The sequence below is a fragment of the Sarcophilus harrisii genome, chromosome 2 (genome assembly GCF_902635505.1).
Source record: "Sarcophilus harrisii chromosome 2, mSarHar1.11, whole genome shotgun sequence".
Classification (NCBI taxonomy): Eukaryota; Metazoa; Chordata; class Mammalia; order Dasyuromorphia; family Dasyuridae; genus Sarcophilus; species Sarcophilus harrisii.
In genome coordinates, this window is record NC_045427.1 from 490,984,400 (window position 1) to 491,012,159 (window position 27,760).

A 27,760-nucleotide genomic window follows, 5' to 3' on the forward strand; every position below is an offset into this window, starting at 1 on the left:
TCCAATACTTTATTTATAATTATCAATCATAGTTGCATCTACTTATATTTGAAAATAGTATCTATATATTTGAGACATTTTATTTTAAAAGTATGTTTACTTATTTTTTTATATCAAATCGTTTAGTAAGATGAATCCTTTCAAAATAACTCTATGATTTCTCCAAAGTAGTCCACAGGGGTTCAAAGGAGTCTAAGGGCGTTCCAAAATTGGTAATCACTAGATTAGATGATCTCTAAAGTCCCATTGTCTTCTGAATTCTATAATTCTGCCTGCTTATAATGAAGATAGGGCTGCATAACAACAGGTATTACTGGAAGGTTGGGTTTTTTTGGGGGAGATACTGGTCTTGGCCAGGACTCATGTTGGCTTGAACATGATATGACTAGGCTTTCCTAACAGTCACTTGAGAAGAGGTCATGTGGTTAAGTCAGTGCTCTTGGGATGTGCTGTATTTTTGATTTTCTCTCTATTCACAGACCTGATCACAGGGAACTCAATGTCTTTCCTGAACCTTCTCTCCATGCTTCTCCTGTGGATGGATGAGGCTTCTGAAAAGGTTTTTTAATTCTTTCTTTTCTTCATTCCAAACACCTTGAGCGTTAGTTATTCTAAATAGTCATCTTCAGGACACCCACACCTCCTCCTGGACGACGATTCTTCATATTGCCAAATACTCTGGAACACAGAAACAGCCTTTTTCAGAAAGACATATTTTTCATTTCATGCTATCCCTTGTCTTGCTTACATGAGTGGTGAACAGAGATGTAACTTGGGCAGAAGAGTTTTGCCAAAGGGTGCCTAAATTTAGAGTGCAGTTAACAGTATTTTTGTTTCTTCAGAAACATACAAACAATTGGTACCTAGTTAGCAAAACTTATTAAATTAAAATAGGAAGCAGATTTCTCATTCCTTCAAAGCTCTAACCTGCTTTTCCCCATCTTTTATTTCCTGTGATTTCTGCAGCAACTCATGATGCTAACTCATGATGAAATGAGGGCACATTTTGTGTTTCTTGCCCTGGGTACAAAAATTCCTAGTTATGTCGCATGTGATGAGATTCTGCTCAGGGTCCTTAGTTGGTTTAAATCAAATCTTCTCAAGTTTTTTTTTTTTTTGCACCTTGGATCCTTGTGGAAATCTGGTGAAGTCTATGAACTAATTCTCAGAACAATGCTTTTTAAATGAATAAAACAAAATGTTCGATTACCACAGAAACCAATTATATTGAAATACAATTCTCAAAATATGAAAAAAAAGTTCATGGATGCTAGGTTAAGATCCCCTGGCCTATAGTAATGGTCATTTTCCTCAAATAAATATATTTTTGTCTCGTCATTGAGATATAGGATACCCACACTGTTTCACTTGGTCCTTCCCATAATAAGTACATTTACTTAGCATTGTAAATGCTTAAGAAATACTTCATTTATCTTTTTCTGTAAGAGTCAGACAGGATTGGGTTTGTACTTAATCTCTAGTCAGTGTTAGCCTGTGTCAATAGAATAGTGAGGCTAACTGATTTTCGTGGAGATAAGATCCATGGGCTCAGTTGGGTGAAGCCAGTTTCATGTCATGGATTTAATAAAATGACTATCTGGTTTTTGTTGCTCACTACATGTGTGACTTTGAGCAAGTCACTTAACATTTCCAATTTTTTTACATAAAGGGATTGGAATAAATAACTTTTGAAACCTCCTGCAGCTCTAAATTTATGATACTATGAACTACACAAAAAACTAGAACTTTTTTTTTTTTTAAGATTTTATCTTGTGGTTATTTGCTTTTGTCCCCAAGATCAGGTGACTTCACACTTACATGGCTAAATGATCTTTTTCAAAGGGAAATATGTGCCATTTCATTTTGCTCAAATACCTCTCTGAGTTTAGGGAAGGGGAAAGGAATAATCATTTATATTGCATCTACTATGTGCTAGGGACTATGCTAAGCACTTTACAAATAATATCTTATTTGATCATTCGTTCTCTCATTTTAGTTAGATAGAATGGATGTGTCCATGTAAAAATATAAGCTCTGCTATATGAAAATGAAAATGTCCATGTATGGTATGCTGCACCAAAATCATTGAGATGAGAAGGAATCACATTGTTAAGATTATAATGTATTTGTATTGCTCTCATACGACTTAATTATCTGGAGGGATATAGGAGTGAAAACTGATCATCTGATTTCAGCTCAGTGAGGAAGAGGCTATTGTAAATCATAGACTTGTTTTTAAAATGGTTTTTTATGATTTTCCCCACAGTTTTGAGATTAGAAATATAGAAAGGATTATAGAAGTCCTAGTAATTCACTAGTGTTAGCTGAGGAGAAAAATATAAACCTTCCTAAACTGATGCCAGTATTCAAAATCTGAAAACTTGTCTTCCTTGGTTTCAGAGTGTATGGGCAATGAAGCTTGAAAATGATCTCTCTCTCATGAGCTTGACTTGACTCACCTCCATTGATTGGCTTCAAAGTCAAAAGCCTCCACTGTTGCCAAGTGTATTACTCCATCAAAGCCTCCAACTGCCAGGAGGTATCCATTTGCTCCTACTAGACTTACCTAAGAAAAAAGCCCAGGACAGTCACTTAGTACATGTCATGTCAAGAGGTATTGTAGGAAGAGAGGGTTAAAAGCAGAGTAAAAAAGAGTTCTGAACTTGGACTTAGACTCAGAAGATCAAATATTGATCCTCTTCTTTTATTATATAATTTTCTCCTTGAAAAGTGTTGATAAGGTAAGAGAGAGCTATGTATGTCAACTAATCTAGAAATCATAAAGAATAATTATATTGTAGTTAGATAATAGCAATAGAGGTGCCTAGAAGTTCATAGGAGATAAGATCCAAGACAGGAATCAGTAACAAAATCCATGGCCTCAAGTATATCATACAAGAATTCTTGAGATATATTTAACAAACTAGATGAACTAGAGATCCTAAATCAAGAAGATTATTTTTAACTTCTTAGGTATCAACGAGAGTTAATGGGATGAGAACCATGACTAGAATATAATTCTGGAAGAGTATGGTTTCTTTAAAAAGAATAGATGTAGGGTAGCATCTGTTAGGAAGATATACTCATGTAACATAATAAAAAATGCAAATGAGCATACATGGTGGAAAGAACATTTGGGTGAAGAACAAGGAGATAAAAACAAGATTATATTATTATTATCATGTACCACATTAAAAGTGGGTGAAGAGATTGGGAAAACAAATCACAAGAATAATAGAGGCATGAAATACTTTTGGTGAGGCATTTCAGTTATCCAGACATCTGCTGAATTTCCTTCTCTCTTACTGACCAAATGAGAGCAGGCTTAATGAAACTGTAATTTCATCCTGCAGTAGCTTGAAGAATAGACAAGATGAAATTCTCTTATGGATCTTTCTCACCAACATAAAAGAACTGGTTGCTAGGGTGCAAATTAGGGGGACTTTGGGGAAGAGAACATTCTCACTTAGAATTTGTGGTAGAGAATGGGTAGATAAACTAATAGGACCTCTTCGTTTTGTAAGAGCAGATTTCAAAAGATTCAAAGGAATGAATATGTTCCCATGGATAAAAATGTGCACAAATGATGAGTGCTCAGTGAAGTTCTGATGACACAAAAAGAAATGATTCTCATGTAAAAGAAAAAAAAGGTAATTGTTTAAACAACTTAACCAACTTAGGTTTTTTAAAAGATTTGTAGAGAAAAATCAATGGTACTAAAGAAGTATGAAAAAAATGATGATACAATCATCAGAATAGAATCAGAAGGGCTAAAGCTCAGAATGAGTGGAGTCTGGTAATTGGGCAAAGTTAGTAAGGCGATTTTCAAAAAGGTTTTTGAAGCTATGTTTGAAAGAACAATATCAAAGAACAGATAAGACTGCTTTGTGGAGGAAGGGTGGATAGGATAATGATAACTGACAAGAGAAAGGGAAGAACTGCTTAATTTAAATTTTGGCTCTATGTGTCAAAGAGATTTGATCTTTAGACTAAAAATAGTTTTCTCCTTGAAAAGTGTTGATGAGGTACAGATTTCCAGGGATTTAAGAGTTCAGAAATAGACTTCAGTCTTATGGAGGAGGAGGCTGGTTCAGAGCCCTTGTGGAAGAAACATCAGTGGTGGTACTAGGTGGTGATGACAGAAACAGCAGCAGTTTAGGGAGCTTTCAAGCAGAGACTTACAGTAAGGGGACCTGACAGAAAGAGACTACAGGAGACCCATGGGTTAGCACTGGATGCAGGACAGGACACCAGCAAGTCCATTGTCTATGCTAAGTTCAAGGGTAGAAAGGAACATTTTAATCAGGAGAGAATGGAAGTCTGGGGGGCAGGATCAGTTCCAGTCCCAAGGATAAGGGACCCTGAGGAGCAGTATTGATTCAGTCCCAAAGACTTAGGGACTTTTCCTGAGTAAGGACCTGAGTGTAGACCCGGAGAGCAGTAACCAGACCTTTCCCAAGAAGCCAAAGTCCAGCAATATGTAATAACATGAAATAGAAATACAGAAAGTCCAATGAGGGGCTGAAGCAGAATCTGTGGCAACTGTTAGGGACAGTGTCATAGCGGAGAGAGGGCCTGATCTAGGTGTAGGGAAACTCTTCTTCCTGTAAAACCTCAGACCTAGCTGGGAGACCCTGGGAAAGTCACTTAACCCTGTTTGCCTCAGTTTTCTCATCTGTCAAATAAGTTGGAGAAGGAAATGGCAAACTACTCTGGTATCTTTGCCAAGAAAACCCCAAATGAGGTCACAAAGAGTCAGATGTGTTTGAAAAAGACTGAATAAAAATGGAAGACCAGGAAGGATATTTTCTCAGGCAGCTTTAGTTGGGGATCTAACTAGAGATTCGAGCTGAGGTTGGATCACCTCCGGAAGGCCCCATCTTTACTTTATAGGATCATGGGATCCAAAGCTAGCAATGATTGTTTAGCCCAGCTTCCTCAGCCAGGTGGCTAACTGGATAGAGCCCCGGATCTGGAATCAGGAAGACCTGAGTTCAACTCCAGCCTCAGTCACTTATTAGCTTTGTCACCCTGGGCAAGTCATTTAATCTCTGTCTTAGTTCACTGGAGAAGGAAATGGCAAACTACTTGAGTATCTTTGCCAAGAAAACCTCATGGACATTATGGCCTAAGGATCATGAGAGTCAGACATAATTGAACAACAACAATAGCAATCTTGATTTCAAACAGAAAGCTAAAATTAGGAAACTAAATCTTGCTAAAAGGAACTATGGACAATGAAATAATAATTTGAAACATACATGTACCACATGGCATAGCATCCAAACTCTTAAAGGAAAAGTTAAGTCAGTTACGGAAGGAAATAATAAAGCTATAATACTAGGAGGCCTCAACTTACCCCTCTCAGAGCCAGAGAAATGTAATTATAAAATAAATAAGAAAGAAGTCAAAGACTTGCATAGAATCTTGGAAAAGTTAACTATGTTAGACCTCTGGAGAAAAGTGAATGTTAATGGAAAGAAATATACCATTTTTCTCAGCTGTAAATATTATTTTCATAAAAATTAACATGTCTTAGAGTTTACAAATCTTAAAACCAAATGTAAAAAAGCAGAAATATTAAATCCAACCTTTTCAGACTATAGTGCAATAAAATTACATTTGAAAAGGGACCATGAAAGCATTGATTTAAAGTTAATTGAAAACTAAATAATCTCCTAAAGAATGAGTAGGTCAAAAAACACATCATAGAAACAATAATTTCACTAAAGAGAATGACATCAAAGAGATAACATTCCAAGTTTTATGAAATACAACCAAAGCAATACTTGGAGGAAAGTTTATATCTGTAAATATGTGCACCAGTGAAAGAGAAAGAATAGGCCAATGAATTGGGTATGTGACTAAAAAAAACCTAGAAAAAGAACATATTAAAAATCCTCAATTAAACACATCAAAATGGAAATCCTGAAAATCAAAAGAGAAATTGTAAAAAGTGAAAATACCAAAACAACTGAACTTATAAATAAAAGTTAGAAGCTGGTTTCATAAAAAAAAATCCCCAATCAAATAGATAAATCATTGGTTAATTTCATTTTAAAAAGAAAGAAGAAAACCAAATGACTAGGATCAAAATTAAAAAGGATGAATGCTACCAATGAAGGTGAAATTAAAGCAATTATTAGGAGTTATCTTGCCCAATTATATGCCAGGAAAAATGACTAAATGGAATTGAAAATTACAAGAATATAAATTGTCCTGATTAGCCAAATAACTTAATATAACTCTTAAATACTCTTAAATAACTCTATCTTAGAAAAAGAAATTGTACAAGCCATCAATGAGCCCTTAAGAAAAAAGCCCTAGAGTCAGATGGATTTTCAGATGAATTCTGTCAAATATATAAAGAATAAGTAATCCCAATAACATATAAACAAAGTTTCTTTTTTCTTTTTATTAAAGTTTTTATTGTCAAAACATATGCATGGATAATTTTTCAACACTGACCCTTGCATAGCCTTGTGTTCCAAATTTTCACGTCCTTTCCCCCTTCTCTCCTCTAGATGGCAAACAATCCAATATATGTTATACATGTTAAAATATATGTTAAATCCAATATATGTAAACATATTTATATAATTATCTTGCTGCACAAGAAAATTCAGATCAAAAATGAAAGAAAATGAATAAGAAAACAAAATGCAAGTGAACAACAACAAAAAGAGCGAGAGTGTTATGTTGTGATCCACCCATATAAACTATTTTTCTAAATAAGTAAAGGAATCATACCAAATTCTTTTTTTCTGTCATAAATATAGTGCTGATGCCTAAACCAGAAAGAGGGACAATAGAGAAAGAAAACTATAGGTTAATTTATTCATTGATTATCAATGCAAAAATTTTAAATAAAATACTAGCAAGGAAATTGGGGTAATAGATCACAAAAATCATATGCTAAGACCAAGTGGCATTTATATTAGAAAAGTAGGATTGGTCCAATAGTAGAAAATTGTTAGCATAATCGATCATATCAATAACAACAATAAAAAATCTTATAATTATATCATTATGTACAGAAAAGACCTTTGACAAAATACAACATTCCAATTAGATATTCCTATTAACAATAGAAAGGATAGAAATTGATGGCACCTTTTTTAAAATGATAAGTAGTATCCATTAAAAAAAAATCCAATAGTAAACATTATCTGTAGAGGGGTTAAACTTTAAATCTTCCCAATAAGATCAAGAGTAAAACAACTATGGCCATTATTGCTACTTTCATTCAATAATGCATTAGAAATGCTAGCTATAACAACAAGACAAGGAAAAAAAAAATTAAAGAATAGGAAATGAGAAAACAAAACTATGATTCTTTGTATATGATATTGTTAAACTTAGGGAACCCTAGAGCAGGGCCTCTTAAACTTTTTCCATTTGAAACCCCTTTTTTTGCCTGAGAAATTTTTATGTGACCCTTGGTATAGAGGTATATAAAATAGGTATACAAAGCAAACATTTACTGATAAGAAATCATAATTTCATGACCCCCATATTCAGTTATGAGGCTCCATTTGGGGTTGTAACCCATAGTTTAAGAAACTGGGGTGAAAATCACCCCCAAAATTAGTTGAAACAATTGACAACTTCAGCAAAGTTGAAAGATATAAACTCTCATAAATCACTAGTATTTCTATAAACTACCAAAAAATTCCAGCAATCAGAGATGGAGAAAATAATTCTATTTAAAATAATTGTGGACACTATAAAGTAGTTGGCAGTCTACCTGTTAAGGTAAACCCAGGGATTATATGAACACAGATATAAAACAATTTTTCACACAAATAAAAATAGATCTAATCAATTAAGATTAGTCATGGGTAGTTCCAGCTGATATAATTAAAATGATGAAACCACTTAAGTTAATTTACTTATTCAACACCATACCAATCAAATTCCCAAAGAATTATTTTATAGAGCTAGAAAAAAAAAAACAAAATTCATCTGGAAAAACAAAAGAATTAAGAACAGCAATGAAAAAAAAAATGTTAAGGAAGGCAGGCTAGCAATTCTAGATTTCAAACTATATTACAACTTGGTAATCATCAAAATAAAGTGCTACTGGTTAAGAAACAGAGTTGTGGATCAGTGAAACAGCTTAAGAACATAATATATAGAAGTAAATGACCAGCAACTTGATGAAAATGGAAATATGTTAAGAAGAATAAAACATGTTAAATCTGTATCAGATTGCTTGCTATCTAGGGGAAGGGGAAGAAAGAGGGAGAGGAAGAAAAAATTGGAACAAAATTTTGCAAAGGTGAATGTTGAAAACTATCTTTGCATGTATTTGGAAAAATAAAATAATATTTAAAAAAAAAGTAAATAATCACAGTAATCTAGTATTTGATAAACCCAAAGATCCAAGATTTTGAATCAAGAACTCACTATTTGACAAAAATTACTGGGAAAACTGGAAAGCACGCAGGCAGAAACTAGGCATAGATCAACTTCTAATACTGTATATAAAAAAATAAAGTCAAAATGGATACATGATTTAGACATAAAGGATTATATAAACAAATTAGGGGAGTATTGTAGGTCCATGGAAAAGGGAAGAATTTGTATCCAAACAAGTAATAAAAATGGTTATGGGAAGTAAAATGGGTAATTTTGATTACATCAAACTAAAAAGCATTTGCCAAATAAAACTAATGCTGCCAAAATTATAACAGGAAAATGGGAAAATTTTTTAATAGCAATTTTCTCTGATAAAGGCCTCATTTCTTAAAAAATATATGGAACTGTGCCAAATTTCTAAAATTAAGAGCTTTTCCCTAGTTGATAAATGGTCAAAGAATATGAACAGGCAATTTTCAGAAGAAGAGATCAAAGCTGTCAGTAGTCATATGGAAAAAATCTCAAAATCACTCCTAAGAGGAATGCAAATTAAAATAACTGCAAGATATCACCTCACACTTATTAGATTAGCTAACGACATAGAGAAAGTGACAAATGGTGGCGTGGATATAGAAATATTGGGACATTAATGCACTGTTGGTGGAGTTATGTACTGGTCCAATCATTCTAGAAAACAATTTATAACTATTTGGCTATAAAATTGTGTATATCTTCTGACCCAGCAATACCACTTCTAAGTCATCAAAGAAAAGGGGAAAAAGACCTATTTGTTAAAAAATATTTGTAGCCACTCTTTGTGGTGGCAAAGAATTGGAAATTGAAGGAAAGCCCATTAATTGGGAAATAGCTGAAAAGTTACAATGTTTTACTATAAGAAAAGACTATGGGAATAGTTTCAGAAACACTTGGGAAGACTTATATGAATTCATAAAAAGAGAAGGGAGCAGAATCAAGAGAACATTGTATAAAGTTATAGCTATATTCTAAGGATGATCAAATATGAAAGACAGCAATTCTGATTAAGATAATGATCTAAAGCAATTAAAAAATACCAATCAGGGGGAAAATGCTATTTACTTCCAGAGAGAGAACTATTGAACTCTGAATGCAGATTGAAGCATATTTTTTTTAAAGCTTTATTTACTTTTATTGTTTTGGTTTTTTTCCAACATGGCTAATATGGAAATACTTCACATGTATGACTTTACATTATAGGAAATTGCTTGCATTATCAAGGACTAGGTTTGGTGGGAGAAAATTCAGAACTCAAAAATTTTAAAAATGTTTGTTGAATTTTTTTTGCATATAATTGGGAAATATTTAGTGAAATATATAAAATAATTTTTAAAAGTGTTGATGGGAATTGTAGTGTGAGAAAGGATGGATATCAACTAAATCAAAAAAGTACCAGACATATAGAATCAAAATAGCTTTTAGGGGATTGATATGAAGTTTAAGTAAGGAAACAGTAATAAAGTACTTAATTATCCTTGAAGGGTTCTAATAATCTGAGCTAAGTAAATTAAATCCTAAGGTGCTAAAAGAGCTAGCACAGGATTTCTGAGCTGCAGTCAATAGAATTTCAGAAATCATAGATAATGGGAAAGTTACTTCAAGATTAGGGAAGAGCAAATGTCTTAATTTATTTTTTCCTCTTTATTGTTTTATTTTTCTGGTTATACATGTATATTAACTTTTAAAATACACATTTCTTTATGAATTATTTTGAGAAAGAAATATCAGAACAAAAGGAAAAAACCACAGGAGAGGAAAAAAAAACAGAAAAAAGAAGTGAACATATAATGTGCTGATGTACATTGAATCTCCATAGTTCTTTTTCTGGTTGCAGAATTCAAAGTTTATTGGGATTGCCTTGGATCACTGAACCACTGAGAAGAACCAGGCCTTTCATAGTTTATCATCACACAATCTTCTTGTTACTGTGTACAATATATTCCTGATTCTGCTTGTTAGCTCTCTATCAGTTCATGTGAATCTTTCCAGGCCTTTCGAAAATCAGCTTGTTCATCATTTTTTATAGAACAATAATATTCCATTACCTTCATATACCACAACTTATTCAGCTATTTCCCAAATGATGAGCATCTACTCGCAAATATATTTCTTTTGAAGAAAAGTAAGAGAAAGAAATCTAAAAACTATAGGTCAAAGAACTTGATTTTGATTTCTGGCAAAATTCTAAATCGCATTATTAAAGGGATGGTTAGTGATCATTCAGGAAATGAAGCAGTCATGACAAAGTTATGTCAGAGTTATCTTATTTCCTTTTTTGATTGGATTACCAAAATGATAAATCAAGATAAAACATACTATATACATACCAGGTTGGCATACATATTACACAATGCTACACATGTAATATACACATCCATTGTATGTAATGTGTATATATGTTACATGCATGTGTTAAAACATATGTACATGTATTTTGTATATATACATACATAGTTTTAGAATTTTAGCAAAATATTTGAAAAAAAACCTTTCATGACTTTTTTTTTCTGAAAAAAGATGTGGAAAGATGTGAACTAGAGCCCAGCTTCTTAAACTGTGGTTTGTGACTCCATATGAGGTTTTGTAATTGAATGTGGGGATTGCAAAATCAGCATACGCTTGATTTTTATATTTATTTTATATACTGTATGCCTGAGGTCATGTAACAATTTCTTGGGTAAAAAAGAGTAGCAAGTAGAAGAAGTTTAAGAAGATCTGAACTAGAGGATAATGCAATTAGACAGATTTGGGACTATCTGAATGGAGTTATTAATGTTCAAATTTAATTGGAAAGATATTTTTATTTGAGTTTTAAAAAAATCTGTATTTTGTCTTGTGTTTAAACAACAAAAACAACAAAATCAGAGTTTTTCATCATTATTTGGATAAAAGCATGGATGACATATTTATCAAATGTTCACATGGTCCAAAGCTGAGAGGGATTGCCAAAACTCTGAATGAAAGAGTAAGAATTCAAAAATATTTCCACTGAATTGAATTTAATGAGACAACATTTTATAAAGATAACTATAAATCTTACACCTTTGTTCAAAAAATGAATCACCCAAGTACAAGGTTAGAGAAGTATGACTAGATAGTGAATTATCTTTCCAGTTATTCTATGGAAATTATCTGGGGGAAAAAAGGATGTTCTGCCTGGAAGAAGGAAATATTTAGGAAGAATTTGAAAGAAAACTTCAAATAATTGATTAGTTTTTATCATGGAAGAAGAATAAGCTTCTTCTTAAACCTAGAGATTAGAACTAGAATCAAAATGGATGAAAGTTTCCAAAAAACAACTTTATGCTTGATTTGAGGGAAAATTAAAATAAGAGTGAATGTTAGGGTTGTACAAGACTGTGCTTGGCCTTAAATGCTAAGAAAAGCAGTTCAAACTTATTCAGTGGTTAACAGGGAAGCCATATTTGAGAAGAGGGATAACATAACTAGAGCTATGCATGAGAAAAATTACCCTCCATGGGGATCCCAAGGGATTGAAATCAGAAACCAAACTGGCATTTCTCCAGGACAACTTTCAATTATATTCCTGATGATAATCATAATGATGAGATGATGATGACTTTGCCTTGTAGGATCCTGCCCACTGAGAGCCTCCTGAAAGGCAGCCTCCTTTGCCTTCAGGATTTCAAAAGACAGTGATGGATATGTTAATAAAATGAACCTTCTTGACACGGGGAGTGAAAGAACAAGGGGAAAAGGCAATGAAGGAAGAACAATGCTTGTCAGGTGTCAAGCCAGGAAAAGATTGGCTTTTCAGCCCCTGGCTCAGGCAGGAACTGAAAGGAGTCATGGGGAGTGAAAACCTTTTTTGTGAAAGCCTCTTTCCCACCTCTACCTCAGGGATTCTTTCTTGAATCAAATTATAGATTTCAGCTAGACCCATAATTGTAAGGAGAGTATGCTCTGGAGGTGGCACTTTAAAAACAAAATGAGCAGGCAGCTTCCCCAGAAATAAAGAACACTACTGATTATGTTCATATTTTTAGGAACAGGAAATTAAGCTTTTGTACTATAGAAACAATGGCACAATTTTAACTTCACCCTTTGCATTGTCAGAGCTGGGCATTGGAACTTCTGTCTTGTTGCTCCTGGGATGTCATTTAGTCCCATTTTTGGAAAGTTTGACTGAAACGGATACAAAAGGTGGCTAAATCACTTGTAACATATTTTGTTTCATTCAGTTACCTGTGTATATATATCTGCTTTTAGAATGTAAAATCCAGGAGGATAAGAACTAAACATTATCCAAACTTTACAATGTCTTCAGTAGTGCGATTGCTGATGAACATATTCATATATAGCATCTTAAGATTTTTGAATTGCTTCCCTCATAACAGATCTGGGAGGCAGGTAATGCAAATAGCTTGTTCTCATTTTATATGTAAGGAAATAGAGACTTAGAGGCAAATGTGTGTTAGTCAACATTACATTGGCTTTTTTTTTGGGGGGGGGGTCTGTCCACCACACAGTTTTAAGTTTAATTTGCATTTTAAGTATTTCCTTCATCACTTAAATCTAGTCTAATCAATAAAACCACAAATCAAGCTTTGATTTTAGCATTTGTCAATTTCTGAGGTGTAAATGTTTGTATGAAAATGTATCATTCCTCTAGTTGGATGGGGCTCCAGCAGAGCGGTTAAACGGCTTACCCTCTGTTGGAAACAGTAGCAATTCAATCTAAAAGAAAACATTTCCATCCCATCAGTCCCATGAGGTAGGATGTTGACGGAAGAGTAAAATATGTACAGCGAAGCGAGGTGACGGACCCCAAATCACCCCAGGTGGTAGATGGAGCCTTCCTCCCTCTCTGCCCAGCTCCGGCTCGGGCACGCCAGGCCGGCCACCTCTCTTCCTATCACTCTGTCAAACTGTGGGCAAGGGTGAGGGACCATCCGTGCGGCTCGTATTCACGAGCAGCGTGTTCTAACTGGCCAAGCACCGCCGGTGGGCACTTTCTCCCCTTCTTCGCCCGCTCGCCCTTACCTTGTTCCTCTTGGACCTCATGGGCGTCATGGGCAGCCACTCATTGGAGCCGGGGTCAAAGCGCTCGGCACTGCCCAGCTCGGTGAGCTCGTCCCGGCCGCCGGCCGCGTAGATCTTGCCCCGGTGCGCGGTGCAGCCGAAGGTTTCCCTGGGGACTCTCAGGGGGGCGCAGGGGCGCCAGGCGTCCTCTGCGGGGTCGTAGCGTTCCACTGCGGAGAGAAGGCCCCGCACTCTTAGGCACCGCCGCAAGGGTGGCGAGAGCTTGGCCAGAGAGGATGGAAAAGAGCGCGCGAGCTCCAGCCATCCCCCAGGCCTCTCGTCTCGCAGGAAAGGGAGCCGTGTGCGGAGGGCTGGAAATCTCCAGCCTCAGCTTCCCTCATCTAGAATTTACCTGAAACTCTACGGAAACCACTCGCGGTCTCAGTTTTAGAGAAACCTTAAACTCAGCATGTCTAAAACAGCTCATTCTCTTTCCTCCTTGTCTCAACTTCCCTGTTACTATCCATCTTCCCGGGCAGATGGAACCTAAATACCGTTCTCACCTTCTGCTCTCATTCCCCGTAGCCACTTAGTTTCCCAATCCTGTTATTTCTACCTCCAAAACATATCTCCCGTATGCCCTCTTCTCGCCTCTGACGCCGCTACACCCCGGTGCAGGCACTCATCACCTCAAACCCCGAACCGTTGTCTGCTGGCACTGGTTGCTTTCCCTGACTCAAGCCCTCACTCAGTTGCCAAACGATCTTCCTAACCCACAAATCTGACCATTCACCCCTCCCCCCATTCAGTCCGCTGTTGTGGCTTCCTATTGTCCCTGGGATAAAATACTAAAAATAAATCTGGCTTTCAAAATCCTTTATAACAGGGTCCCTTCCTACCTAGCAAAACCTTATCATTCTCCACTCTTGAGTCAGTGACCGCGGCCTCCTTCCTGTTTTCATTGGCTGTCCTTGTACCTGGAACTTTTCTTCTCCACCTCTCAACTTTCATCAAGTGTTAGCTAAAGTCCACTTTCTTGAAAAAGACTTTTTGGGGCAGCAGGTGGCTCAGTGGATGGAGCACCAGCCTTGAAGTCAGGAGGACCTGCGTTCAAATCTGATCTCAGACACTTAACAGTCCTAGCTGTGAGACCCGGGCAAGTCACTTAACCCCAACTGCCTTAGTAAAAAAGGACTTTTTGGGTCCTCTTTAATTTTAATGCCTTCCCTCTGTGATTAGCTCCAATTTATGCTGTATAAATTTTGCTTATATTGTTCTTTGCATATGACCTCTCCCATTATACTCATTCATTCCTTAAGAGCAGTGATAGTTTTTGTCTTTCTTTGTATCCTCAGTGCTTAGCATAATACTTCATACATAGTAGGCACTTAATAAATGCTTATTGATTCTTAATTTGTCAGCTTGTCTTTATGATAAATAAATTCCGTAAGTTTAATTAAATTTAAGAATCATTTATCAAGCATTTACTAAGTACCAGGCATTGTTCTAGTTTTTTTTTTTTTTTTGGGGGGGGGGGGGGGATTTAAAGAAACAAAAGGAAACTGTAGTTTTGTCTGCTACCTGTTATGTAAATTAAAAGTTGTGTGAAGTAAGACATATTTTTCTTTGTGGTAGAGTGACTAGAGTACTGGTCTTTAAGGAAGACCCAGAATCACATTTCTGAATATATGCAGCAGTATATACTAGGTATATATTCAGACATATACAAATATGTCTGAATCAGACATATGTTGGCTATTTGACCCTAGCTAAGGCTTTTAACTTTTTAATGCTCCAGAAATTCTTTGCATCAGTAGAGCATTTCCTCATGGGAAAAATTTGTAAGGTTCTGTTCTAGCCTTTTGGGGAACTCTTTTGTAAATCTTAATGAGCTCAACACTTTATACACACATAAACACACATATTCTTGTCTGGAATTGTGTGGGAAGTTCCTGGTGAGCTTCCCTATAATTTCATATTGTTACCTTCTTTGCAATGTATAGTCTGAAAGGTACCTCTTGGTTTAAATATTTATATAACAGAATCAATACTTCAAAGGTGCTTAATGAAGACTGCTTGATTAATTACAAGATTCCATCAATGATAGGATTGCCTGTGTGTAAATTTATCTATACAATAATCTTCCTTGACTCTCACTTGGAAAGTGGAATAGACCCCCTTTGGATACAGATAGGAAATATCTTTGTAAAGGAGGAGAAGATTTTTTTGTAAGGGAGGAGACCGTCCCTATTGGCAATACCTGACATATACCTAATATATACTGCTGCATTTCCTGATTTCTCTACTGAAAACAGCATAGATTTCACTTTCTTCATCTGTAAAATTAGGAGGTGGGAGTAGAAAGATGACATCTAAATCTCCTTCCAAATCTAATAGTCTATGATCATTCTAATCCCCTTTTGTCCTTATACTCCCTGCTATAGTTTTACTTAGGAAAGTTGAATTCAAGGAGAACTGGAACTTGCATAGGGCAGAATAGGCTTTGCTCCAGTTTGTCAACATCAGGTGGTAGGGTGATCACCATCCTTGCAATTCCCCATACAAGACAATGATCATTGGTCTGCCACTCTAGAATATTATAACCATAACAACCTTCTTTTAATTCCCCTATTGTTCCTCCAAATCTATAGGAGTGAGGGCTCAGCACCCTCTCCAGGACAATTCTACTTATGGCCAATCTGTCCTTTGTGGCTCTGCCATGATCCATGTCTCAGCAAATAATTTTGCCCGAGGTGAAAAAAATCCTCAAGTTCAATTTTGTATGAAAGTATCCATCTATATTAGTTACCTGATCGTAACGGAGAGTGGCCGTCTGAGCCCCCAATGGCATAAAGGTAGCCATCCAGGGCAGCCACACCCAAACCTGATCTTCGATGAGTCAGAGGGGCTACCTTGCACCACCTGTTCTCCTTGGGATCGTACCTGAAACCAGAAGAATTGACTCAATGTAAAATACTATAGACAGTTGACTGTGGTTTATGACTTATAAATCATGAACCTGCAATCAGTTCTTTTCTTACAGTTACTCAGAAGGGTAAAACTTTTGGTCTGATTGTGATTTCATTAATATATGGAGCTCCCAGTGAGAAAAATCTCTCTGTCAATGCAAATAAGTGCCAGCCCTGTATTTATAATTTTAGAGAGCTGCCCAAACTTTGAGAGGTTGACCAGATTTTTCAGGATCACAAAGCCAACATTATAGATATGGGGCTTTCAACTAAGTCTTCATTAATCTACTATACCATACAAATAACTGCTCATAGGGGTTATCATAGCTATTGTGATGATTCATGGGTTGGACTAGATGAACTTTTGTGGTTACTCAGAACTCCAGAATTCTGTAACCAGAGACAGAGGATAATTTAGGTAGTGGGATTCAGGTGATTCAGGTGTTGGGGCTCCTTCCGCCTGTTGATGTTCAAGCCACTAGGCAACAGTATTACATTGTGAGGACCCAGACTGAGCTGACCCCAACACGCTTTCCTACAAAGGTGAGCCAAGGAAGTTATATACAAGAAGATGTCACCAAACCCATCTCCTCTTGGTCAGTCTGTTTTCATGAATGGTCATACCTTTCCACAGAACTGAGACAGGTCAGTCCGTTGTGACCTCCCACACAATACAGGAAACCCCCTAACTCAGTGACCCCTGCACCTCGTTTGCTTTCTGCCAGTGGGGCCACATCATTTCTCCATTCATTGATCATGGGATCATATCTAGAGTGGGAGAGAAGAGATACAAGAACCTTTATTCATGTAAAAATCTTTCTCATTCATGCTTTTATTTATATTTACTGACCATGGGCTAGAATCACTGCATCATTTATTCATTCATCATTTGTTAAGTATTTGCTATGAACCAGACACTATAATAAGTATTGGGAAAACAAAGTCAAAAATCACAGTCTCTGTAGTGCTTAAATTCTATTGGGAGGGGCATGAGAGTCAGGAGGAACAATCTGTACACAGTCAAGTAAAAATAAGATTTATAAAAAGCAAATGCTTACCAGCCCAGGAGTCAGAAGAACCTGAATTCAAATCTGCCCTCAGACCCTGGGCAAGTCACTTAACCTCAATTGCTCTAGCCAAAAAAAAAAAGCAAATGCTAATTTATTTTAGAGTTAGGAGTGGAGAGGTAATAATCACTGAGGGGATCAGTAAAGGCTTCATGTTAAAGTTGGCACTGAGCTTTGAAGAAAGAGGTGGGGCAAAGAGGGTGAGCATTCTATGTGTAGGGGAGATAGTCTGCAAATACGTAAAAATGGGAGATGGGCTACTGTGTACAAATGGTAGAAAGTAGGCCAATTTGGCTAGAATGTAGAATTCTGGAAACAATATTCAATAAACATAGAAAGGGTATTGAGCCATATTGTGAAGGTTTCTTAGAACCAAGGATACAATATGAACTCTTTCATTTAGTATTTTTTAAAATCTCATGTACTTATTTATTTATTGTTGCATTTTTATTTTTTTGAAAAAAAAACAGTAAGAAAAAAGAGAAAACAGAAAAGAAATATGAAATAAAATAAAACAAAACAAAAGAGGACATTGTCATGTCCCCAGCAGAACATCAGGGAGGATTCAAAATATATAACAACAAATTATCAGATCAAGAAAGTATATATATATATATATATATATATATATATATATATATATATGTATATGTATATGTATTTATTTATTAGTAAATATATGTAAATACATATATAAATAATATATATATATTAATTTATATAATAAATATATGATAATTTATACACATATTAGTAAAAGAAATTATATTCATGAATAACCATTTTTTCTTTACTTCTTGTAAATTGTTCTTTGGGTCTCTGCTGCACATCTTATTTACTTTATTCTTTTTTTCTCTCTTTCATTACCTACTGCCAACCAAGTTAATAAGAAATTAACTTTCAATAAGAAAAGATATTTTTATGTATATATATATATACATACACATACATCCATACCCACCCCACATACATACGTCTTTCCTACTCCAGCTGACCCTTAATTAAATTCTGCTCCTTGCTATTACTTAATCTCCCCCCACACAAGGATTCCTTCCTTATCTTCTTCCTTCATCCTTTGCTTCCCCATCCACCCATCTCTCCCTCTTATTTCTTTATAGATTTTGGAGGGTACTTTACCCTTCATGATATATATATATATATATATATATATATATATATATATATATATACCTATTAAATCCTTTCCCAATGTGAGTAGATTTTCAGAACTATGAACCCTCTTCCCCCTCTCTAATGCTCTCTATTCTTTCTTTGCATCTCATTTGTATAACATAATAATTGTACAACGTATAACATGTATAATTTGTATAACCTTATAATAACATATAATTATAACATAATTGCTATTTTTACCTTAACTCTGACATTCTTTCTTTTGAGCTACCCTATTTTTTTTAAAATAACTTTTTATTGACAGAACCCATGCCAGGGTAATTTTTACAACATTATTCCTTGCACTACTTCTTTCCAAACTTTTCCTCCCTCCCTCCACCCCTCCCCCAGATGGCAAGCAGTCCTATATATTTAAATATGTCCAGTATATCTTAGATACAATATATGTGTGCAGAACTGAACAGTTCTCTTGTTGCAAGGGAAATTGATTCAGAAGGTAGAAATAACCTGGGAAGAAAAAACAAAAATGCAAAACAGTTTACATTCATTTCCCAGTGTTCTTTCTTTGGGTGTAGCTGCTTCTGTCCATCATTAATCAATTGAAACTGAGTTAGAGCTTCTCTTTGTCAAAGAAATCCACTTCCATCAGAATACATCCTCATACAGTATCGTTGTTGAAGTATATAATGATCTCCTGGTTCTGCTATTTCATAGCATCAGTTCATTAAGTCTCTCCAAGCCCTCTTGTATTCATCCTCATCATTTCTTACCGAACAATAATATTCCATAACATTCATATACCACAATTTACCCAACCATTCTCCAATTGATGGGCATCCATTCATTTTCCAGTTTCTAGTCACTACAAAGAGGGTTGCCATAAACATTTTGGCACATACAGGTCCCTTTCCCTTCTTTAGTATCTCCTTGGGGTATAAGCCCAGTAGTAGCACTGTTGGGTCAAAGGGTATGCACAGTTTGATAACTTTTTGGGCATAATTCTAGATTGCTCTCCAGAATGGTTGGATTCGTTCACAATCCACCAAAAATGCATCAGTCCCAGTTTTCCCGCATCCCCTCCAACATTCATCATTATTTTTTCCTGTCATCTTAGCCAATCTGACAGGTGTGTGTAGTGGTATCTCAGAGTTGTCTTAATTTGCATTTCTCTGATCAATAGTGATTTGGAATACTCTTTCATATGAGTGGAAATACTTTCAATTTCATCTGAAAATTGTCTGTTTATATCCTTTGACCATTTATCAATTGGAGAATGGCTTGATTTCTTATAAATTAGAGTCAGTTCTCTATATATTTTGGAAATGAGGTTTTTATCAGAACTTTTAACTGTGAAGATGTTTTCCCAATTTGTTGCTTCCCTTCTAATCTTGTTTGCATTAGTTTTGTTTGTACAACGGCTTTTTAATTTGATGTAATCAAAATTTTCTATTTTGTGATCAATAATAGTCTCTCATTCATCTTTGGTCACAAATTTCTTCCTCCTCCACAAATCTGAGAGATAAACTATGCTATGTTCCTCTAGTTTATTTATAATCTCGTTCTTTATGCCTAAATCATGGACCCATTTTGATCTTATCTTGGTATATGGTGTTAAGTGTGGGTCCATGGAGCTACCCTATTTTTGATGTGAATCTTATATATATACATATATATTATTCATTTACATATATACACACATATAAAAACACAAGTAATTTGTTCATGTTTAAACAGGTTTTCTGTGTTAATTTCCTTAAAATTGATCTTTTATATCAGCTCTTATATGTTGAATTTTATATTAAATAAATATCTAGGTGATAGAAAGTCCTGAAAATTTGCATTTATTTAGTATTTATTTTTTCTCATTTAGAATTATAGATAATTTTGCTGGATATATTTTTGACCACAGGCCTAGCTCTTTTGATTGTTGTAGATATGATTTTAGGACCTGTGGTCTTTTATTACAGCTATTGATGTCTTGTATAATTCTAATTGTTGCTCCAGTATATTTAATTTGCCTTTTTCTTGTTTCTTGCAAAATTTTCTCTTTGATCTGGGGGTTTTGAAATTTGGCAATAATGTTCCTGTGTGTTTTCTACACACACATAGGTGTGTGGTTGTAATTGGTGGATTTTTTCTATTTCTACTTTCCCCTCATATTCTATCATTCTAGGCCAATTTTTTTTTGATTATTTCCTGCATTATTGTGTCAAGGTTCCCTTTTGGGTCAGAACTTTCAGGCAATCCAATTATTCTTATATTTTCTCTTCTTGATTTGTTCTCCAGATCTGTTGTTTTTCTTATAAGATGTTTCACATTCTGTTCTATTTTTTTCATTCTTTATAATCTCTTTTGTTATTTCTTGGTCTCTCATAGCTTCCCTGGCTTCTCCTTGCCCAATTCTAATTTTCAAAGCATTATTTTCATCTTTAAGACTCTACTTCTTTGTCTAGTTAGCTAACTTTTTTTTTCATAAGCTTCTTATTTTTCTTGGATGGTCTTTATTATTATTGTTATTTTTAGTTTTTCCTCAATGTTGCTCATTTGACTTTTGAATTTTCTTTTTAATTCTTCTATAAATTCTCTCTGGGCAGGGAGCCATTTTACATTAGTTTTGGGGGTGGAAGCTTTTTTTTTTACTTCAGTGTCCTCCTCTGAAGATGAATCCGAGTCTTCCCTGTTCCCATAATATGTTTCAATGGTGGGGTTCTTTCTTCTTTGTCCATTCAACTTTTTTTAAGTAAGTGGTATTAGTGTAAGCACCTCAAATTGTGAGATGCTTCCCTTCAGTGCTCCCCTCTGACCAGGAATCCCAAACTAAGAGCTCCAGCCTACTACAAGGGCCCACAATCAGCAGCATCCCTGCCCCACACTGCTCCTGCACTCAGCAGGTGCTGTTTCCTTCTCACCTAGGGTGGGCTCTGCAACCCTGCTGGGCCTGTTGTTTCCAATCAGCCAAGGTTCACTCTATCTTCCAGGACTGAAACCCTGGCTCCACAAACTGTCCAGAGGTAAAAGTCTCTGTGATTCCTGCTGAGACTCAGCCACACCCAGATAAGCCAAGACATCCCCACTTGAAGTTTCTGCAGAGATAGCTAGGAGGTATTTGTGCTTCAGACAGGTTAATCCTCAGACCAGGGTCTTCAGATCTTAGGTTTTATCTGGAGGACACTAGTTCTGTCCCAAGTCTTCTTGATTTTTCACCAGTTTAGTGTTTACCTGATGCACAAATTTGTTCTATTTGTGGGAGAAATTGGGAGAATTTGAAATTTACCAACCTATCCTGCCACCTTCCCAGAATCCTCCCCTCATTTAATATTTTAAAAACCTTCACAATATAGTTCCAGTCTCCCTTTCTAGGTTTCTTGAGCATCATTCTCTTTCATGCATTCTGCTAGGGAGTGGCAGGATCTGCCTTGTGTTTTAGGAATATTAATTTGGCAGCTGTTGATTTAAAGAAGAGAAAGGCTTAAAGCACAGAGACCCATTATAAGGTTACTTCAACAGTATAGATGAAAGATAATGACCATCTGCACTTAGGAAATGACTGTAAGTGGAAAGAAGGGTATGAATGTCAGAGACATTACTGAAACAGAATCAATTGGATCTCCATTTTGCATATGAGAAATAAGGACTTGGGAGGGTTGAAAGTGACTCTAAGATTTCAAAGCTGGATGACTAAGATTGTGATATCCTCAGTAGAAATGGAGAAGTTAGAGAGAGGTGGAGAAAAGTGATAGCAAAATAAGATTTGTCAAATAAATACCTAGAAAAAAAACAAACAAGCAGGACATAGCTCTCTGGGCTCCTGAATAAAAAATAAAATTCCATTTGAGGTATTCAAGGAATTTGGTTTCAATTTATCTGTTACATAATATTCATAATATCATAGATTTGGAACCAAAAGATACCTGAAAGGCCATCTCACTCGTTTTATTGTTGAGAAAACTAAGACCTAAAAAGGTCTAAGTTTTCCTATCTGGCACATGTTCCACTGTAACACTTTACTTCCCCTTTCACATATTCTGCAATCTACATTATAGCAGAAGTGGACTCTTTTTTGAAGTTTATCCCTTCCATAAGGGTCTAACTGTGACACCATGTTTTTCTTGACTTCCCCTTACCTTTTTTCCTCAGTCCATTGAAAATTATGTCTTTAACTTTAAATTTCTATGAATACTTTGACTAAATCTTCCTGTTGCATTTATTTAATTGTCCCTTGAATCATAGTTATTTATGTATTTATTTTCATTATACATATACATTATACATTTTCATTAAATTCCTTGAGATGTGTTGGATCTATTCCTGTATCTCCAGTAACAATTGGGCCTTTTGAACATAGCAGGTGTTTAATAAATGCTGGTGTTTGTTTTAATTTCTTTCCTAATATCCACAAGTATGCATCAGAGGAGAGGCTAAAATCAACAATGATATCATGTTGTCCTTTACAGTTTTCAAAGTGTGTTTACATACATTAGAAAGAAAAATAGCCTTTCTAAACCATCATCAGTAGGATATTCTCTTTGAATTGATTCTCTAGCAGCAGGATGGTTGACACAGCCATCCACATTCTTTCCCTAGGTCTGCTTATAACTAGCCACACACATTTACAAACATCTAGTTAAAGCGAAGAGTGCTTATGAAACACAAACTGGTTTATGATAATGAAAGAAGACCTCAAATCAGCAGCATGTAAAGCATCTGGGATTTTTAAATGCCACAGAAAGATTGCCTTCCTAAAATGTCATTCCTTTTTGGAATAAGTTTCTGCTAAGCTTGAGTTCTCAAACATAACAAATGAAGTGATATTTTAATTAAAAATGGCAACTGCTCATCAGAGCTGTTATTAAGGCTATTAAAGGAAGAGAGGTGGCTTAGCGGATTGAAGATGTTACGTCGAATCCAACCTGTATGCCCATGAACAAGTCATTAATCTTTGTGTGCCTCAGTTTTCTCAACTATAAAATGTGAGCAGCACCAACATCACAAAGTTGGGGTGAGAATCAGATGAAACAATACATGTAAAGTGCTTAGCACATACGTGCCTGGCATTTGGTAGGCTCTATGCAAATGCAAGCTATGATGAATGTGATCCTGATGATGTCAGTCTTCACTAGAAAGATTTAGAGCATTTGATTCCTTTTCTATAGGTCATATGTCTAGTTAGGTTTAACATTATGATTTTCCTATATCTTCTTGCACATAGTAGTCACTGGGAAATATTTCTTAAACATGACTGACAGTCCCATAATAACAGATAATGAATGCCTGTTACCTTATTTAATGATGCTCAGGGAAAATCCATCTTTTAGCCTCCATAATCACTCCTCTCCCTCTCCTCCATCTCAGAATCTGTATGCATTGCTAGAGATATTTTAAATAAATGCTTACCAGCAATTTTATTGAGATTTAGAGATTAGATTACACCCACGTGAACAGTGGGGAAGGAAAATATGACTCTGAGAGGAATGTAATGTAGGTTTGGAGTTGGGAGATTTGGATTCACATCCCATCTTTGTTATTTGTCACACGTGTGATTTTGGATAAGTCACTTTCATTCTTTGGGCCTCAGTTTTTTTCTCTTTAAAATGGAAGGGTTGATAATCTCTGTATATGATCATGTATCTAGTATGAAGAATAATTTTAATAACCTTATTTTCAAGACTTAAAATTAATTGTGGTTGGTATCTAATTTAAACCTATTTACTTTCCTCTACTTCCCTTTCTTTCCAACTTCCTGCCCCACATTTGCTAAGAAGTATAAAATACAGTTATGGTTGACTTGCTTGTCTTGACTGTGCTCGGTACTTCCTTCTAATACAAAGCTACAACTAGTATCAATCTCTGTTCCATTCTGGAAGCTCTCAAACTCTCTTTCCCAGTAATTCAAGAAGGTATATCATTGGACCTTTGAACCCTTTGGTAGATAAAGGCTGGAACAACTCATTTCCTTCCCTGTCTTGAGAGCCTGATAACTTGAGAGTTTTCTGTGTCTCTATTTCAAGAATGTGTGATTCAAAATTTAGATTAGGTTGTCAATTTCACATTTTTCTGGTGTGAAAAGTTTCTGTTTGAGACTGGGGAGTTTTCTCTTGGCTAGTCAAATTCTATGTGACAGCCAGGGCTGTGTTTGATTTGAAAGCTAAGATTGACAACAATGAGTTAAGAGACCAACAGACCAATAAGCTATTTAGCAAACACACATTTAAACAAAATCCACACGTTTCTTTCTCTTTTTCTTCCACGTCCACAGAGGAGCTCATTACCTTTCCACACTGCTAAGGCAAGTAGTTCCATCATAACCCCCAACTGCATAAATACAGCCATTCAAGGCAGCCACTCCTGTACCACATCGGTGCTTGCATGAAGCGCCCAGCAATTTCCATTCATGGGACAGTGGGTTGTAACACTCCACTCCGCTGATGATATCACTAGCCAAATGACATCCTCCCACTGGAAAGAAAATGGGTAATTGTATTAAGTGCAATACAGGGAGAAAAAAAGTAAAGGGGGGCTGTTGAATGAGTCAGTCTAGTCAATCAGTAATGCTTACTCTGTTGCAGGCAATGGAGATAATAGAATAGCCCTTGCTCCTAAGGGCAAATGAGTTTGGAAAGAACACAGGGATTCAAAGGTAGAATTGAAGAAAGAGTGTATTCCAGACATGATGGCGGGAGGGGGTGACCTTTGCAAAGGTATCAAGATAGGAAAACAATTGCTTTACAGATTCCTTAACCCATCAAGCAAACACAGAAGGTTTACTAATGCTGAATTAGTTGATTGTTGAAGTATGTTATACCCAATTTCTCTCCAAGTCCTATGTATTCTTTGAAGTCATTTAAAATCTGATTAAAACAAAACAAAACAGAAAATGGGATCCTAGACTATAAACTAAACTAAAAAAAAAGGACATCTAGCACAATTTTCTCATTTGACTTATGAGGAAACAGATATCACCAAAAGGTATACCTAAAGTCACTTATAAGTATGAGAGAGAACTGGGAGTTATGTCTAATACCTCTTATTCTAAGTGCAGATCTTTATTATACTATGCTATAAGAGGAAACTTTTGCGTCCCAAATTAAAGAGATTCATTCATGCTTAATTTACTGTGAGAGAAAAAAAAACTTCAGGAGAAGTTTCAGAGGATGATATTCAAATACTCTAATGAATCTATGATCTCATCATTGAAATCTCTTCCAATAATACAGATCACAGCTCATTCGTTTCTGCCCATCCTGCCCAGCTTTGATCCATGGGAGTCCAGTCAATATTCTGGAAGTCCCTTTATTTTTGTCTGACATTGAAAGATATTTTATATCCTTGTCATATAATCAACCCATCTTCTATCACGTATATCCCTGATGATGAACTTTACCCCTACCCTTTGAAATTTCTTATTGGTTCTCTGGTTCATCCTGGTCACATCACCATACACTTCTCCATTGTCCTCTGAGGTCACTCTTTTCAGTTCTCCAGAGACAGCTGTGCTTTAGGTATTGAAGTCATATTCAAACAGAAGACGAGTCCTTTCAACTCTATCCTTATGGCATCTTTCCCTCCCATCTCTTTTTCTCCTTTCACAGAACCGCTAGCCAATTTCACGTTCTAATAACTGGACTATTGCAATACCTTCTTCTTTGGTCTGTCACAGTCACTTCTTTCTCCAAACCATCTACTCGACTACCAAAGTAATATCCCCAAATTATAATAGCTCTCTTTATCCATTATATTTTCCCAAGTTCTTTCTCAAAATAATGCTCTGAGCTAGGTGGTATCAATGTTTTCCCCCTTATTTTGTAGATAAGGAGATAATTTCTGAAAGATCATGCCTTACACATCGCCTACATTAGATCTGGAATTTGAATCTTTTGAAACTCCCTTTTTCAAGTCCAGACTTTATTCCTTTTACCAAAAAACTTATCACCTGAAGTCTACTATTTTAAATGCCAACGGATATACTATCTATACTAAACCTTGCAGTTATGGTCAAGTAACATTCTTCCTTTCAATTTCCTTATCTGTCAAACTGGAAATGTAGCACATGCAAATGGTTTTCTAACAATGATGTTGTAGGGGAAGTGCTTGGGAACCTTAAAGTGCTACATAAATGTGTAATTATTTTTGTTATTATTGGGTGTCATTGTTATTGTTATCAAATATCATTATTATTGTTATCTACTCTAAACAGTTTATGAGGAAATCTTTGTTTACTTAGGATAGAATTATGAACATTATTATTGCCATTATCATCAGAATCATCCACAACAACAATAATAATGAGAACTAAAATTTCTGCTCAGTGGAATTTCTTCTTTTTTTAAGTATCAGGAAAGAAATACTTCTGGCCAAAGGATAACTGAGGATAATTCCCCTTGAAATGTTTTAATTCTTCTGGAACAATAAAAACTCAACCTCTCAAAGTATTCTCCAAGTGAAAACCAAAGAACACCCTTTTTAGTGAATATTTACTAAGAATTCTTCTAGAATCTCACAGGATAGCTAGTAGGATTGAGCAAATCTTACAACTCCCATAGTTGCAAAGGAAGTAAGATAAATGCTTCAGAAATGTGGCCATTGTTCACCGAGAATGCGATTTCACATCAATAAGCAGCATTGGTCTTTGAGTTGGGTTTTAAGTAAGAGCTCTGAATAGTTTAATAGGGAAACATCATGTAAACAATGTTACAAGGAGGGTAGTTTTGGAAGGAAGGCACTAAGATTAAGGAAAACTTAAATTCAAAGCAATAAATATGCTTGATGAATCATATTATACATTTTTACTGGGTAACTTACAGAGAAGGACTTACTCTATTTGCTATCTCTGGACCCTGGATCATTGAAGGAAATATTTAAAGTGAAGAAACAATAAATAAGGTATTCTTGTATATGATCTAGGTTTTTGCAAATGCCCCATTGGTAACTATGGGCTTATTCTAAGGTCTCTAAAGTTTATGGACAATTTAAAATGTGCATTAGACAGAAAATCCTACCAGCAAACAGCAGATCCATCTGTTGGCCAATCTGGGTTGCCCCTTGCTGTATCTTCTGAGGGAGCTGGGTTTCTTGTGCTGGTTGTTGGTCCCTGTAGCAAACAGACAACATGCCATTTTCTCACAAGTCTAATGAAGTGAAGTGGGCCCCTGACTTGTGACAGGGGCTGGGAAAGAACAACTGCTCTGGGCCCATCTACAACCCCTACAGTAA

The 27,760-nt window shown here is 35.7% G+C and overlaps 1 protein-coding gene across 1 annotated transcript; it reads right to left on the reverse strand.

Moving 5' to 3' along the window:
* Window positions 1-27,658, reverse strand: LOC111718567 (kelch-like protein 20). The gene is made up of 7 exons (XM_031949334.1): window positions 27,547-27,658; window positions 24,820-25,006; window positions 16,974-17,117; window positions 16,190-16,323; window positions 13,402-13,610; window positions 2,460-2,566; window positions 1-678 (listed from the first exon to the last, which is right to left on the reverse strand). Exons 1-7 carry the CDS (start codon window positions 27,656-27,658, stop codon window positions 612-614), a joined length of 960 nt encoding a protein of 319 aa, XP_031805194.1. The 3' UTR covers window positions 1-611.
* Window positions 27,659-27,760: the final 102 nt, after the last annotated feature.